General features: G+C 41.4%; 1 protein-coding gene across 5 annotated transcripts; it reads right to left on the bottom strand.

The window, feature by feature from the left end:
• Window positions 1-2,508: 2,508 nt before the first annotated feature.
• On the bottom strand, window positions 2,509-14,289 carry LOC110990049 (uncharacterized). 5 transcript variants are annotated; one of them, XM_022254833.2, is made up of 8 exons: window positions 13,617-14,288; window positions 12,215-12,244; window positions 11,188-11,428; window positions 10,277-10,355; window positions 7,682-9,338; window positions 6,059-6,301; window positions 5,111-5,218; window positions 2,509-4,724 (listed from the first exon to the last, which is right to left on the bottom strand). In XM_022254833.2, the coding sequence occupies exons 3-8, from the start codon at window positions 11,416-11,418 to the stop codon at window positions 4,175-4,177; spliced, it is 2,868 nt and encodes a 955-aa protein (XP_022110525.2). In that variant the 5' UTR covers window positions 11,419-11,428; window positions 12,215-12,244; window positions 13,617-14,288; the 3' UTR covers window positions 2,509-4,174. The 5 variants fall into 5 exon arrangements, with proteins under 5 accessions (XP_022110525.2, XP_022110524.2, XP_022110526.2 ...); XM_022254832.2 differs by having other exon boundaries at window positions 13,727-14,288; XM_022254834.2 differs by having other exon boundaries at window positions 13,773-14,288.
• Window positions 14,290-16,543: the final 2,254 nt, after the last annotated feature.

Here is a 16,543-nt window from a genome sequence, read left to right as displayed (position 1 = left end):
CCCAAAAATTGACCTCCACTTCAATATGACTTTGAACCCTCACAAAAGGTAAAAGCAGGATGCTACCTTACTTCCATTTTATTATGGCAGGTCACATTTATAGATGTAACCTTTTGTGATCTTTCAGAGGGCCAAGGCTTTTTATATGCATTTGGAGGGAAAGGAAATGAGACAGTCTTAAAATATTCTAATTTTCCAAAAGCTAACAATTTTGCCGGGTAGGGGGGCCTCACCTCAGATCCTGCAGGAAATACATCCAAAGAGACTCTCACATGCTTCCCTGAAATAGATAGTGTAATGTGAAATTCTTGTGCTGTTTTTTGACGAGATGGCTTTGGTCGAGTCGAGGAAGCTCACCCAGGGCATTGAAAGCAAATATTAAAGCTGGATATGCTTCAGTGTGTCAGTGAATCGTTCCTGCATCATAGAATTTCCAACAATTGATGAATTTTCTTTGGCTCTTTAGTCCGAAAATATGTGGTAGCAACAACAGGATTAATACATTCATAGAAATTCATAAATGCAGAAATTTTTTTTCAGCATTGAACCATACTTGAAATGATGGACTTGTGTCATCTGCAAAGTGCAATGGGTGATGAGAAGTGAAAGTGAATTAATTTCCTTGATGTCTATCATGTACACGCAGTGTGCTGTAATTTGCATTTAAAACCAATATCAGAAAGATTGAATATCTCTTTTAAACTTTAAGGAGTTTGGTTTATAAATTTTGTCTTCATATCAATTGTGCATATTCAACTGAAAGGGATTTAACCACTTGCTGCCGGGGACCCGTTTTCGGGCACGTAGGTTTTATACATGGAGCCGGGGAACCCGAAATGGGACAAAGGGAACTAGGCCTTGTAGCAAAAGACCGTACTCGGAACAAAAGACTAGGCTGCTGGGCATTACCAACATTGTTTCACTCTCAATAGTGGAGATAATCCAGCCTTGTTTTGAAACGGTATACCATGGTTTTGGGCATTTGGAGTGAGCGGATTACCACCAGAGACAAAAGCACTCCACCACCGCAGCGATGAGCCACACAGCACCGCTGCACGCTAATCTGGCCCCTATTGAATAGAGGTTCGTGAACAAAAGAAAGTTAATAACACTGCACAATCTGGGCTCTTTTTACAAGGCAGCAGGCCTGGCTGAAATACTTGGGCGTCAATAGAATTTGTCTGTCAGGCTACAGTGGCCACCAGACAGTAATTCATGTGGGTGTAAATGTCCATTAATTGAAATGATTAATTTTTGAAGAATTTTGAAAACTGAAAATCTTGGAAAAGCCCCGATTATGTGCACTGCATTTTTCAAGCCATTCGACAGCAAGTGGTTAACCTTTTATTTTTCTTTCATTTTAAAATCTCTTGTGAATGTTGTAATTCTGGTTCCTTTAATTTATCACATACATGTATACATGAATGAACCATCCGATGCTTTTTCAAATTGAGAATTTTGTCGGGAATTTAGATGGTTGTGTGCTAGCCTGGACCTTCCAAACAAAAGAAAACATGTAATTCAGGGTAAGATGATGTTATGCAGGCCTGCACACCCACACAGTGTTTCTCCCTGAAAAAAAAGGTTCCAGAGGTATTTTGTGGTCAGGGTAAGTTGTGGGATAAATGGAAGGAACAGTCAAGGAAATTATCCAAATCCAGCTTGGAGGAATTTCGTTGTTTGGAGAAAAATGAGCATCTTCCCAAACTTTTTTCAACCACAGAGTATGAGAAACAAGCATGTTTGTTTTGCATTCAATCGAGAACCCTGAATACAGAGCGTAATGGGGTTCCCAATTAACCAAGGGTCCCCAATTGACAGTCCTGTACTACAGAACATACGGGAGGTCGTCCAAATAAACACTTGTGCGGGGGTGGGGGGTTGGGAAGGGAGGACGATGGAGGTCTATGGGGGGTTATTAACACCTAAGACCTTCGCCCCTTTGGTTTGGAATGGGAAAAGCAGCCCTTGGTTTTAGCATTAGCGATATCGAGTGCTAGCAGGCTATGAAACTATTATGGACCATTTTGTCAAGGGTCTAGAGTGTGACATGGTATGGATTTTTGTGTGGATGGATTGAAATTTTACACTCAAAAATATGTCCAATAATATGCCACCAATAATCTCCAGCACTTCCCTCCTTTTGAAATGTTTCATTGGAGTCAGACACCCCCCCTTATTTATTGAAGGACCCGTGCCAGTTTTTTTATGCAGTTGTAGTGAGTCACTGTTTCAGCTTCTGACAGAAGCCAGTGAGCATGTTTTCAGATTTTTGACGAGTATAATTTGGGTCACACTGTATACTGAAAACCATCAAAATGAGCTATGTCTAAGTGTGTTTTCATCCAGAGTCATGTGTTGAGAAAAATTGAGACACAAGTGTCACCATTTTGAAAATTGACGGGTAGTTGTTTGTGCCAGTGCACATGGACAGTTGATATAGAATAGCAGTATGCTCTACTGAACACAGAATGAACAGCCATTTTGTTTCCAATCAGAGGCAGGCTCTACCCTGGACATCACAGCAACAATGCTAGTGTCTTTATTTGTCAAGAAAAGCATGGAATATTTTAAATGTTTGACTCATTTTTAAGCACCCTTTCCAAAAACATTTAAGGAAGTCGCACAAAATGTATTCCCCAAAGAAAGTGGACATTCCATGAAGAAAACTAAGAGTCCATTCATATTCCTTTTATGTAGAATTGGCTGAGAAAACTAGGGAATCGAAGCTTGTTTCGTTTCTGATGTTAATGAAAGATGTTTCATTTCCATTATTAAGAGATGTAATTTTACATGTCCCGGACATGTGGGACATTTTATTAAAACATCAATAATTTGGTACTCTTCAAAGGTTTTGTGCATTTTTCTTGCAATAAAAAAAAACTCAAAATGAAAATGCTGAGTGTCCTTCACAGAAGATCATTTCTGACTCATTTCAGGTATTCAAACGATAAACATAATAGAGGATATACTATCTTCCAGGGAATATGACAATATTTTTGATAAATGTGGCAATATTTATAACTGGCAAAGGAATTACTTGAGTACTGGGTATCACAAGCATATAAAAACAAAGCCATAACAATAACCGCTCTCATTATGGACAAATATTGTTGACACATGTTGTTCACTTTCAGTGGAAACTGTGATGGAGAAAATGTCACAGGTGAGCAGACCCTGAGCCCCCAACAGCTCCTATGGAGTTAATCATTAACTATATTACAAAAGTGCACTCTTGGTAACATTTTTAACACTTCTAAATGAACATGCAGTGCAACAGAGGTAAGGATACAAAATTTCCAAGGACCAACTCTTTAAGTCAATATGTCACCATGGCAACTTCAGGCTTAAACACCTTTCAAAATATCTAAACCTAAATCGACAGTAAAGGCGCCTTTCCATATGCACGTCAACACTTGCGCCAAGCGCTGTGTATCCGTTACAATTGCTCCCAGAGCAATTTTGACGACCGAAAGCAACGGACATGTGTGTTATGTTAACATGGTTAATGTCTGTGAAAGTGAAACGCATGAACAGGTCATGCATGCAACGCACGAAAACACGTACATATGGAAAGCTGCCTCAACCCTGGAACGACTGTCACCCGCATGATATCTGTTTTCAGTGGGATGCCAAACTGAGTGATACATCATAAAAATTGGCTTGCCCTTTCTAATACTAACTTGGCCACGATTACTGAAATACAGCCTTCAAGGCTTTGTGAGATTCAGTCACACAAATTAAGTTTAATAAATGCAGCGACACGTGAGTTAATTACAAATGAATCCATTTCTTTTTAAAAAAAAGAAGTTGCACACTAATAGAACAGATTCCAAATTCTGTTAACAATCCAAACAGAGAAGAGTATGCTGGCCTCATTTACCAGCAAATTTAGTACATGTGGTTTTTAAAGAAACAAAAATTTAACCTGGTTTCCCTTCACCGAGTTTATTATACATCTCTTCCTCAGCTAGTTACATGTACAAAAAAACAGCAAATGCACTGATTATCTAAAATTTCGAGGATTTTGAAGGATTCAGGAAGGTAGATCCTAATTTATAGTACTTGAAAAATTAACTACTGAGAATGTAAATCTGAACTGGTTTTCTGCACAGTACAAGAGTTTGAAGGATTTTAAAAACGTTCCAAGCAGAAATCCCTCGGGGGGTTCAGCCTATTCGCTCTTTTCTTTTTCCACCAGGACTTGAATCACCAGCTCGTTGGCGTCCTCCTTGTCGCTGTTTTTTGTTAATACCCACAGTACCTCTTCCTCATTGTTGGGGAAGATGCCCATCAGCATCTCATAGCAAGGGTGGTCCTTGGCATCTTTGCAGCCAGCTTTTTGGCCAAACGATGCGGCCAGTATTGCCTTGGGAGCTGGCGCAGGAGCAGTCTGGGGCCGCTGAGTTCCTTTGGCTGTGCCTGCTCTGACAATCTGGGCACCAGTCTTTGCACTGGTTCCCCACTGTGGGACAACTCCTGTGGCAGGTAGTGTAGGCACTGTCTTGCCTTGTAGAGTCTGCATACCCACCTTTGTGGCAGGCTGTGCTGTTGACAAGCCCTTAGGATCTTGTAATGTCTTTAATCTTTGTTGGCTCGTGGCACCAGCTGCATTTCCGGGTGGTTGGGATTTACATAGGATTTGATCAATACGGGGTCCTTTTCTGCCAAGCGGGTCATTCGGAATCATAAAGTGGTCACCAGCAAAGGTGTACATGACCAACCTGCCAAGATAATGACACATCAGCTTTGAAAATCAACTGTGGAAACAGCAATGCTTCAAACAATACATTTACATAATAGACTGATTTTTAAAATCTTGAATTAGCTGATCAACCTTAGATCCTTCAGTAAAGTAACTCTATCCTTTTGTACATTACCTGTACCATAAAGTTCTAATGCAGCCTATAAGTCAAGCAAAATAGCCACTGACTTTCAAATATGCATCGACTCAGTCAATTTTCTTTATTTATATACAAAAGATTCCTTCCCTTGAAAGCAAGTTACTCATCAGTGCCATTCAGTTTATACCCCCAAACAGCAAGGAACATCTTTGGTTGACGATGTCCCAAATAGAATGCAACAATTTCAGTTCTGCTACGAGCCTTACCTGTTTTCAATGACAAATCTCCACTGGGGTGACTCCCCCATCAAATCCCTGAAATTGTCATTGGACACTATGACTCCATCGTTCTGTACAGCAAGCTCGACAATAAACCTGTAAAACAAAACCCTGATCATTACTTACATGTATATGTACATATACAGTGGAGACACATACTCCTGTGTTGCTCAGCCCTGCATTTTTTTACAGGAAGCCTTCCTGAATCCACAGAAATCCAATGATGCACTGAGGGCAGAAGTAACTCAATAAGCATGTTAAAGCTGAATGTTGACTCACAGCATGCAACATTCTTTCCAAATTTTTACCGTAATGACAATTTACATTATCAGATTTGTTAACACTAGCATTTGAAAATATGAAAGTGAAATGCATGAACAGGTCATGCATCCAACGCACGAAAACACGTACATATGGAAAGCTGCTTCAACCCTGGACAATTTACATTATCAGATTTGTTAACACTAGACTGCAACCCCAGCAAATGTTTACCAGTGAATTCAATTGTAATCTGTGGCTAAGCTATCTACTAACACTCCACAAATATCAAAGCCCATCTCTAACTGACGCATATTATTGGCAAGGATACAATTGTTCCTGAAATGGGTAGAGATTCGTGGTGAGCTGACATATGCATTGCCACAGGCTGTGGGAACAGTCCTGTGGAAAGCACCACAACATGTTCCCAATGGAATGCTAGAGTGTTCAATTGTAGGAACTCCTTGTAACAGTGAGAACATTTCCAACACTCCAACCTTTGAGACGCTCCCTAAGCACCACAGGCTACCACACAGGTAAACAAAGTGTGGCATCAGATTGATGTCTACTGAAGATACGAGTACATGTGCAGTACATCCCTGGAGTGTGCCAATAAGAACAGATATTGTCCCGAGAAAAGCAAGTCCATCTGTTTAACCTGACAAGAAAGACTCTCACCTGTCGTCATAACAATTGACATAATTGTGACCGATCCTCCGTGAGGGTGTGAAGGACAACAAGCCCTGACTCTCCAGCTGCTCCAGGATCGGCTGGTCCTTCATAGGTCTGTCCGGGGCATTGGGTTTCTGCGTCCGTCTCCCCTGGGGGACGAAGACTGTGATGTCTTGGTGGCCTCGCCTCTGGAAGTAGGCCACGCAGAGGGCAATCCCGCGACATGAGTAAACCTGTTGCCTTCCGTGGCTGCAATAAGTGACAAAAAAGCAAATGTAATTTAATGTGAACTTGGAACTGACCTCTTCCAGGATTTGGCGATTTTAAAATTGAAAGTGGGGTTAACTCTTTATTTTTGGACCTTGAGCATAATTGAAAGAAAACAATGAAATTTCCTGTTAAATTAATGCTTGTCTACTCTGATGAATAATTTCATACTTGTGATAAAACTTGCCTTAGTGTTTTATGGTATATTAGGAAAAAAATAGAAAGGGAGGTTTAGGACCCAAATGAATACTAAAATAGTCGGATACCATCCCATTCAACAGTTAACATTCTATAAAACAGATTCAGTAAACAAGATCGAAAATGGCTTCCTCAGTAATATGGTCCGTTCAATTTTTACATTGTATATGACACAAAACACACAGGGGCAGGAGGTTACTGTCATGTTCAGTGTTTCCAGGTGGCTGTCACATTTGTTTTCATGTTTTGAGCACTCAATAACTTATCCATCAAGCGAATCGGCATGGAGGCTTATTTTGATCCAAACAATAGTGATTCCTGTATTTAAATAAAAAGCAATGCCCACTTTTATGTCAAAACTGACAGGTACATGTAGGTTTTGTTCTGTCCATTTTTGACTGCAAAAGTGAGTAACTTGAATCAAACCCTTTGTAAAATGTTTCTGTGTGTTGAACACTTGCAGCCATTTATAACAATTTAGAATCAATTTTATTATGACTTCCTCCTTTTTATCGTGTTTTGTGTCCATACAAACAGTTATAGCAACAAATGTAGGATTTCAAGTGCTATAATTGGGAGAGAGATCTTCCCCCACAAACGAACACATTGTAAAAAATAAAATTAAACGCACCCTGTTGTGTGGTACTTTTATGCGGGTGTGCCATTAACTTGATATACATGTATGAACAAAACATACTTTTTCCATCTCCTTCCTGACTACATGAAAAGTTGCCTTTGGCAGACGTACATGTGCATGATGTAGCCACCTCTGCACTCACAGAGTTGTGTCTGTATCTGAACTTTGAAAATTTGAACCACAAAACTACTGAACCATTTGCTTGCACAGCCAGAATGCTGCAGGTGTGTTGCCTCAAAAGTCTAGCTTCACAAAGCAAGATATTCAGACTTGTATTGTTGAAGAGAGGTTACAGTAGGTACGCAGTATCTACGTGTAGTTATTTAGAAGAACTGTTTCATTATGCTTTAAAAAGGCCCCTCAGATTGCAAACACACTTTATCATTAAGGACAAAGCTGAAGAACTGTTCTACAAGGGCAAATTATTTGAACAGAGGTGAAGCTGTGATCAACCAGAATAATCAGCACAACTGTACGAGTTTGCCACCTTCAATTTTTCAAGAAAAGGAAAATGAATTGTTGCACACCTCATGGCTACATTGCTGCCGTCAATGACAACGGGTCTTAAGGGGCTAGCAGGATTCCTACTGGCAGGTTTAATGATGATTGCTTCCCTGGGGAGATCTGCTGTCCCCATGGCCTGCTCCTGTTTCTCTTGCTGCTGCTGCTGAAGCTGCTTCAAGGCGACCTCCTGCTGTGCCTTCAGTGCCTGCTCCTGCAGTTCAAACTGCTTCTGCAGCTGTTGCTGCTGCTCTAGCAGCTGCTGCTGCTGGAGCAGGTACTGCCGCTCCATCTCTTCCCGCTGCGTCTGCTGCAGCAGGGTGGCCACCTGCTGCTGGCTGCTGGCCTCGGCCCGGTCCTGCTCCAGCTTGTCCTGCAGGTCAGCGATTTGCCTCTTGAGGCTCTCGATGACCCCAAGCTGCTCCTCGCTTTTTTGCCTCTCGACAGCCGGCAGGTTACGTCGATTGAATTTCTTAAGCTGTGTGCCATGCTGTGCAAGTGATGAGCTTTCCTTCTTGGGCCTCTCTTGGAGGACTCCTTTGATGTAGAACTCTTCCAGTGTATCAGATTCCTCTGAGGAATTGGTAATGACAATCTCATTGTCACTTTCGCTGATGACAAGTATGCTGTCTGTCTCATCTTTAACATTGTCTTTGCCATCCATGACGAGGTCCTTCTCTGATTCCTTGTTGTGTTTGTCAGGAAATGGTGATAACTCTTTCTTCTGCAAGAATTCATCTCTGGGTGGTTTTTTAATTCCCATATATAGTACCTCATCTGAGAATGCAGAAGAGGTTGGTGAGTGAACTGGAGGCATGAAGTATCGCTTTTGCCTGGATTCTGAGAAAAGCTCTTGGTGGACTGGCTCGGTAAAGCTTTGCTCCTGCAAACACTGCATCAGTGATGCCTGTGTGTTTTTCAACTTGTCTAGCTTTGTTGGTGGGTGGGATGCAGATTCTGGGATGTTTTGCTGGGTCCTCTCTCTGCGCAAGAGTGTGATCAGATCTGCACACTCCCAATTGCTGCCGACTTTTTCCAGCACCCTGTCAATCTCGGACTGAGTGAAATTGCCCCTATCTCTTACTCTCTGGATAGCCAGCTGCTGCGAGGAGCTCAAATTCAACGTTCCCAACCTGGCGCTGCCGTGGGCATACTTTCTGTAGAAGTTAGGTGAGGGAGTTGGGGAACTGCTGGCTTGGTCTGGGTGTGGCTGCGACTTGATTTTCTTCCGGTCAGGAGAAATTGAAGAGTGTTCTGCAACCGGGCTGAACAACTTACTCAGTTGTCCAGGAATGACGGCACTGTCTTTACTTTTCAACTTCAAGGGGTCACCTCCTAAGAGATGCTTGGCTGGAGTTTGAAGACAACCTGGAGACCTACTTCGCATCATCTGTGCTGGAGGTGTATCATTTGGACTGTGATCTTCTACTAGCATACTGTCTTCCTCCAGATCATTGTTGGATAAATCAGGTTCCTGGCAGTTTCTCCCTTGATACTTAGTTCTGAACTCAGTGATGCATTGGTTTGAACTGTCCTTATGTCTCTCATATTGAGCAGCTTTCTCTTCAATGACAGAGAGAACCAGAGACAAGTTCATCTCGTCATTGCTCCTGATGAGGAGTTGGCCCACTTTCAGGAAGTGTAAGACACAAGAGTAGCTCTCCTCCATTTCCATTTGTGAATCTTTTCACCAGAAATGAAAATCAAGAGTGTAATTGTTAGACTCTTCACAGTACATGTAATTAATACAATTTGAAACAGCACTTATTGGCATCTACACGTATCACAGAACAAGAAAACAATTTTCCAGTGGCATGAAGAACAACAGAAAGTAAATTTAGTCTTCACTCCAGAAGTCTCTTCGCTGAGTTGCTGTTAGGTGCTGGTCATGACATGTTGAAATGTTCAAAACCTTCAAGAACCAGGATTAATATGCATTTTCCCCTTCCCAGCCTTCATGTGACTTAAGCACTACACATGTAGTGCAGCACTATGCTCAGTACTTGGGTGAACACTTCCCGAGCTTACTATGGGGGACTTAAATCCTAGGACCCCCTTGCCCAAATATCTCAACCATCACCCAGCTTTCCACAGTCAGATTGCCTATTGTAGTCCTGTACTGTCATCAATAATGTTTTAGGCAAGATGCAGGGGCCAATATCATAGAACTGCTTAAGCAAAAAATTTGCTTAAGCGTGAAAAACCCTTGCTTGACAAATCAGGTTATCAGCCCAAACTCCATGTGATGTAAATTGTTTTGGAATGGTATTCACCTGTCTTTTGGTTAGCATGACAATCACATATTTTGAGCTGGCAACCTTTGTTTATTAAGCAATTTTTTTTCGCGCTTAAGCAAATTCTGTGCTTAAGCAGCTCTTTTAAATTTGCCCTGGTGCACAGTGAGCTATTATACAACTTTGCAGTTTGCAAGCTTCTGCAGGAACAAATGCTTCATCTCGTGCAATATTATATCCCAGTCACGCATTAGAATGCCACTTCACTTTTCTGTGTTGGCCCACCAACAGTGGCCACAAAGATTTATTGAGAGTCACTCTAAAAACAGTTACTTCCATTACAGTATCCGTTATTGAAAGTTGGGAATTGGTGATGGGTTCACATACCTTTCAAATCAGTATGAATACCTTCTGGATAAGTAACATTCATTTTGTGTGGGGCGTCACAAAATATGGTAATGTATTCCTGTACCGAAGAGACAGAAATATCCACAAATAAGGTTTATCTTCATATTCAAATCTGAATACACAATCTTATCTTAAATACTTTTGCCTTGGTAAAAATGGATTTTGGATTGAACACTCGTAAATGACACACTAAGCTAGCCTGAAATTCTAGGGGCAATGGTACAAGTGCACATTTCATTACTGCCAGGATCAACATGGCTCCATTCAAATGATATTCGTAATATCACACAGCTCTTAAATCCAAGGGCGTTTTGCTGCTGAGCAGGCAACAGTATGCATCATTTCATCGCATATCTGACGAACCGATAAATATGAAATATGACCATTTTCGAGAAAAACATGTTTTCAGTTAAGCAGTTATTGCGTACTCGTTTTTTGATATTAAATTCAACCCTCTTTTGATCTCTGTGTACAAAAGATACAAAATTGGTCTTTGAAATCATTTCCCAATTTGTATTTTTGGCTCTATGAGCAATACTTTGTTTGAATACTGCTGTCAAGCCTATACTTCAGTTTGTGAGATAAAAATCTGAAAATCACCAGAACAGTCGATTTGCCAGTTTGTCAGATATGTGACGAGTTGAAGGCATCGTTGTCAAGTAAAGCACTCTCATTTGAGCACAGAAGAATGCTCAACTGAGTTGCTGGTCTTGAGACTGGTCTCAGAATGGAGAAGTCCTTAGGCATTTGACAATGAACACATTTTGATTTTAACAGGCATTCATCATCATCAAGAGACATTTTCACAAGCTTACTTTGGTTTACAATCCCCGATCTACAAAAAGAAAAAAAAACCAAAAATCTCAAGTAGCACCTTCAAAATGACTTACTTTTGCTTTCTGACAATCTGCCGCCTCTCCCCTGAGCGCCACCCATCGCACATGCGCAGCCTCGTCGAGCCGTGCGGCCTCCTGGTCTAGCTCCCACTGCATCTGGATGGTCACACAGAACCGGGACTGAAGACGCTCTGTCCACTCTAGTAGATTGGGCAGGGAGGTCCTGGACACCGTGAACTGGACTTTGGCTGCTCCTTGAGAGTGCTCCTCAAACTCTGTAATCATCCTGGTATTTCTGATATGCAGGTAAGAAAACATAGAACAGACTTCTGAATCAAGAGTTACCGAAGTTACGTGTATCAGTATCTGTGAATGTGAAGCAGTTAATATATCGGTTGCCTTCAGTGCCTGTAGGACATGACAGATTGCTGCATTTGTACATGCACAGCCAGGAATTGTAACAATGGCAGCTTTGGAAATAGGAGAACTCAGCAACAGCTGTGGAAATAGGACAACTCGGCAACAAAAGTACTGCATTTAAAGGTAAAAGAAGGCAAAGATTTCCAAACATGACAAAGTGAACACATAAGGATCAACTTTAAGATGAGGCAGAGAGGGTAGTATTTGTGAGTTTATCAGTCTTATCAGAAGTAAGTCACAACTGTCGCCACTGTAAGTCGCCATTGAATCACAAGTCCAATGCAATGAATCAAAAGTCTGGTCACAACTGAATCAAAAGTTTGGTCACAAGTGAATCAAAAGTTTGGTCACAAGTGAATCAAAAGTCTGGTCACAAGTGAATCAAAAGTTTGGTCACAAGTGAATCAAAAGTCTGGTCACAAGTGAATCAAAAGTTTGGTCACAAGTGAATCAAAAGTCTGGTCACAAGTGAATCAAAAGTCTGGTCACAAGTGCATCAAAAGGCTGGTCATAAGTGAATCACAAGTCTAGTTACAAGTGAATCACAGTTCCTGTCACAAGCGAATAGGTCCTGTAGTCCAAAGTGATTTGTTAAGAATTGGTGATGGACCAGCTACCGCATTTTGAGTCAAAGGTGGAATTCATGATCACCCACCCTCACCTGTATCTGCCGCTACACTAGCACAAACCCCTAGAAAAGAAACAAAAAAAAGAAAAGAGATACTTTCAAATCTACTTTCAAATGCTGGGGAAAGAAATGGCAAACAAAGACAAACCCAGTTGAGTGCAGAGGAGGACACAGTACAGCACGTGCAGAACGCACCAATGTCTGTGGCACTCTTGACCATAAACATGGCATCAAGTTGATAAACTCTACCTTTTTCAGTTTGTTCCTTTTACAGTTATGAGCTATGACTTTGTATGCTGTACACAACGCAATGTATCACACTACACAATATCTGTTGATATCATTTACAGTCTAGCCATATGGTGACCAAAGGGTATGTAAAAACAAGGAACATATATGTATGATTTCTTCATGATCGAGTCTAAAGTCTGAACGTACGTATACACATTAGTGTGTGTGAAAACTCTCAACTGATCACATGATTTGAATATTTACAATCCTGGCTTTCAGCTTTGCAGGGCACTGCTAACGACTGAGTCTGAAGGGGGACATGAAAAACTTGTGTTCAACAACAATTAACAATGTGAGAAGCATGGTTCACTTGTAACCAAGCAAATTGACATACTTGTACATTTACAGGTCTCCACAGTTTGCAGTTTGACATTTGGAACAATTTTCATGACATCACCATCACCGGTCATTAGCAAATGGGGGTGGGGGGATGGAAGGCGTGATTTTCCCCAAAAGGGTTGAAAAAAGGGTTTATGGAAATGTACTGAGAGAAGCATATTTTTGGGAGTTTTCATTTCTTCTTCCCATAGTATGAAAAATGCTCCAAAATTTAGCCTCACCCTCAGAATTAAGGGCCATAAAAGACTAGTAAGGCATAAAAATAATGCAGTACTAGTAGCTTATTGTTGCACAAGTTTACACAGGGTTCTGTCTACACATACTTTCTTGCACTAGTCGAATACTTTGGAAACAGGAACCAGACCAGTCTACAATGAATGGATCTCAGACTTTATTTCCCTTTAAAAAATCCTCCATAAATCTATCAAAAAGAGACTGACACACATGTATAAAAAGTAAATATTCAATCTGAGTGAAAAAATGTAAAAACTTAAGAAGGAAAAAAACAAAGGAAAAAATCTGTCAGGAGTGGGGCTCAAACACAGCATTACACATTACTGTGCCACTGCATTGTCACAATCATGACAGTGGCCTGGGGAAATTAAAATCTTTTTACCAATGATAATTATGCACTACTGAGTACTGTAAATACATCTAAGCCCCTCATAGAAGTTTGCAGTCTCATTAACTTACGGTTACTCTAAAAATAGCCACTTCATAAAAATGTTAATGGAATCATGATTTTTTCAAATCACGAAGAACTGACTGTAAACACTGAATTCACAACATTCGAATGGAAGCTTACTCAGTTACAAAAGAATCCCAAAACTGGAAAACAGTTGATAAGTAGCCTGGGCTATTTTCTGTTCACTATGTTCACTTTTTAAGTTAACGAGGCTGTACGCTAGTACGTACCAACATGACCATGATGACTTAGTACTCAGTAGTATACTACATGTACCTGTACATTGCTGGTACATGTATGTAATTTTCCTTCCTTCATGTCCTTCATGACAACTCGTAGGCCTACAGCAAGTTGAGGGTAACTGAACTGAACACGGATTTCAAAATTCACACAACGTCGCGGCATGAGTCAGCCTGATTTCTCGAATCATGGAGGAATAAAACACCGTTTTATCCTCAATGACAGAATTGCCTATTGCTTCCGGGAACCGCCAATTTAGCGGTGACGTAGGGGGATCCACCAGCCCGAGGGCTAGGGTGCAATGCCCCAATTCAAGGAAAATTCTCCGCCATCCGGAGGCGCTTAAAAATCACCCCCCACAGATTCTTTCCAAAAGAGGGGTATGTTTGCGCCAAGAAATGGTGGGATTGTGCCAGTATGGCCTGGAATCATCTCTGTAGATTCAGGAGCACCCATCTGGAGGCAAAACAGACAAGAATGTGATTGAAAATTTGTCAGAAGACCCAAAAAGCTGAAGAATGTCCTTTGAAAAATGGCCGCTGAGCTATGAGAAGACTTGGGAACAATTGACTTTTTGGGGGGTGAGTTTGTTTTTAGCGGATAATTAAGAAAATCATTGGTTAACCTACTAAAAATTGAAAATCAAATGAAATCTGGAGGACCAAATAAAACATTGTTTTTTGTTTGAGAGTCCTCAGGGACTTCAGTTGCCTGCCATGGGGCTCCAAACTTGGTTGATTTTACACTAATTTCAATGGAGCTTGAATTGGTTCAGTACACCCCTAGTCCGTAAAAATTTCATGATTAGGCGCGGCACGTTCGTGCACGGACCTTCTGTTAAGTCTAGCCTTCCGTCAAGGCCTTCGCGGCTGTGTTTATGTGTAACTGCAAAGCGACTGGACAGGAGACCAGGCGAGCAGCTGCGCGATTCGTGCATGGTCTCGAGTCCAGCCGCTTTGCAGTTACACTCAAACACAGCCGCGAAGGCCTTGGCGAAAGGCTATGTTTTCCATTATAAAAAAATCAAAATGTCAAAATATTTCACTTCAAACATGTTCAGGTTGGTCTTGAAGCCTTGATTGCAATCTGCGTCATTCCCTCTAGGCTTGTTCAGCTTACAGAGTCGAACAAGCAGACAGGTTATGTTGCAGCAAAGTGCGTCAATAATGCTTCATATACCTATGGTAAAAGACTCTCAATATCAAAAATTTTTACTGCTAACTGTGCACTGTATAGCACAGCAAAGAACGATATCAAAAATTCGAATCCTTGGTTCGCCAGTCCCTGTATGCATTTGAAGCATGGAAGAAGGGAATGACTCAAAAGTTTTACTCATTATGAGCCTAGTATTTCGGTCATGAGGGTTACGTTTGGTTTGTTCACGTTTTGCATTGCGAAGGCCTACCACGATTCTTAACGGAGCTCTCACATAACATTTAGCAGCACCTAAAGCTATGCAATAACGAGACGTCTTCAAGTTTTTAGTGACATGCATTGAAACCCTGTAGACTGTCTTAACAATTATGTCACGTTTCCGCCCCCCCGTTAAATCCCATGCGCTCGTTTACGTACTCAGCACTAGTCTCTTTTCATGCGCGAATTGGCACCACCACAGAAAAAACCCAAGGCTACTGTGTAAATGAAAATACGCCGGCTGATGCGTGAGGTCGCTCTTCGCCTTTTTCACTGTCTGGTCGAGTTCGGGCGGCATGTTCTTGACACAGGTTTCTAGTCTCGCGCTCGAACGGCGGGAACACGACTCAAGAACACTGTTCTCGGAACAGGATCACACACCACCTCCTCGTCAGGGTTTTACTAGGAACACACGGAAAAACTCGTCAGATTTAAATTTTTTAACAGCAGCAAAAAGTAGAGAGATTGCTTCCAAAGCAATAGACAATGGGAAGTTTTGCAAAATTAACATTAATTATTTTCCGTAACACAGAAATGAATGTTCCTAATAAATATATAAAAAGGAATTCAGCCCGTCCAATTAACTCTCGAATAACGTAGGCTACATGGACGCCGCCATGTTGCATGTTGCTCGCCACTAACTACCAGCGATAATCGGTTCTTTGTTCCCGACGTTCGAGCGGCCGACCCAGGAACAACAAATCGAGCTGTTCGTGAAAATACGGGAACAAGCCTCCCGAACTTGGTCTATGAGACGTCTTTGGCCATATCTGTACATGGTATACATAATGTGTACTTGGCTGTTTTGCAGCTCTGGACACCTGGCGTGTTCAGTACATACCTGTACATTAAAGTGTGCAGTGTCCCAATTCAAGGGAAATCCGCTAGGCCGAGGCGCTTAAAAAGTACCCCTGCAGGTTTTTTTTTTTAAAAGAGGGGTCTGATTGGGCCAAGAAATTGTGGGATTGTGTAAGTATGGCCCAGGACCATCTCTGTAAATTCAGGGGCACCTGACCTGAGAATTTGTCAGAAGATCCCGAGAAAAAAAGGTGAGAGATGTCATTTGAAAAATGGCAGCTGAGAAGACCTGGGAACATTCACTTTTTGGGGGCGAGTTTGTATTGGGAGGATAATTAAAAAATTCATTGGTTAACCTACTAAAAATTGAAAATCAAATGAAATCTGAAGGACCAAACAACACACTGTTTTTTTGTTTTAGAGGCTCAGCGATTTCAGTTGCCTGCCATGGGGCTCCAAACTTGGTTGATTTTACACCATTTTCAATGGAGCTTGAATTAGTTCAGAACTCTTTAACGCCTTTACGTGGCCTAGCTCAACTGGGGATGGAGTGGAAAACAACAAATAATGGACCGCCGCTGCAGCCAAGCTCGCTG

This window comes from Acanthaster planci, linkage group LG06, assembly GCF_054643075.1.
Source record: "Acanthaster planci isolate LZ-2023a linkage group LG06, COTS_SCS, whole genome shotgun sequence".
In the NCBI taxonomy this organism is placed as follows: Eukaryota; Metazoa; Echinodermata; class Asteroidea; order Valvatida; family Acanthasteridae; genus Acanthaster; species Acanthaster planci.
The sequence above is the reverse complement of the archived record's forward strand: the minus strand, read 5'-3'. Positions and strand labels throughout refer to the sequence as shown.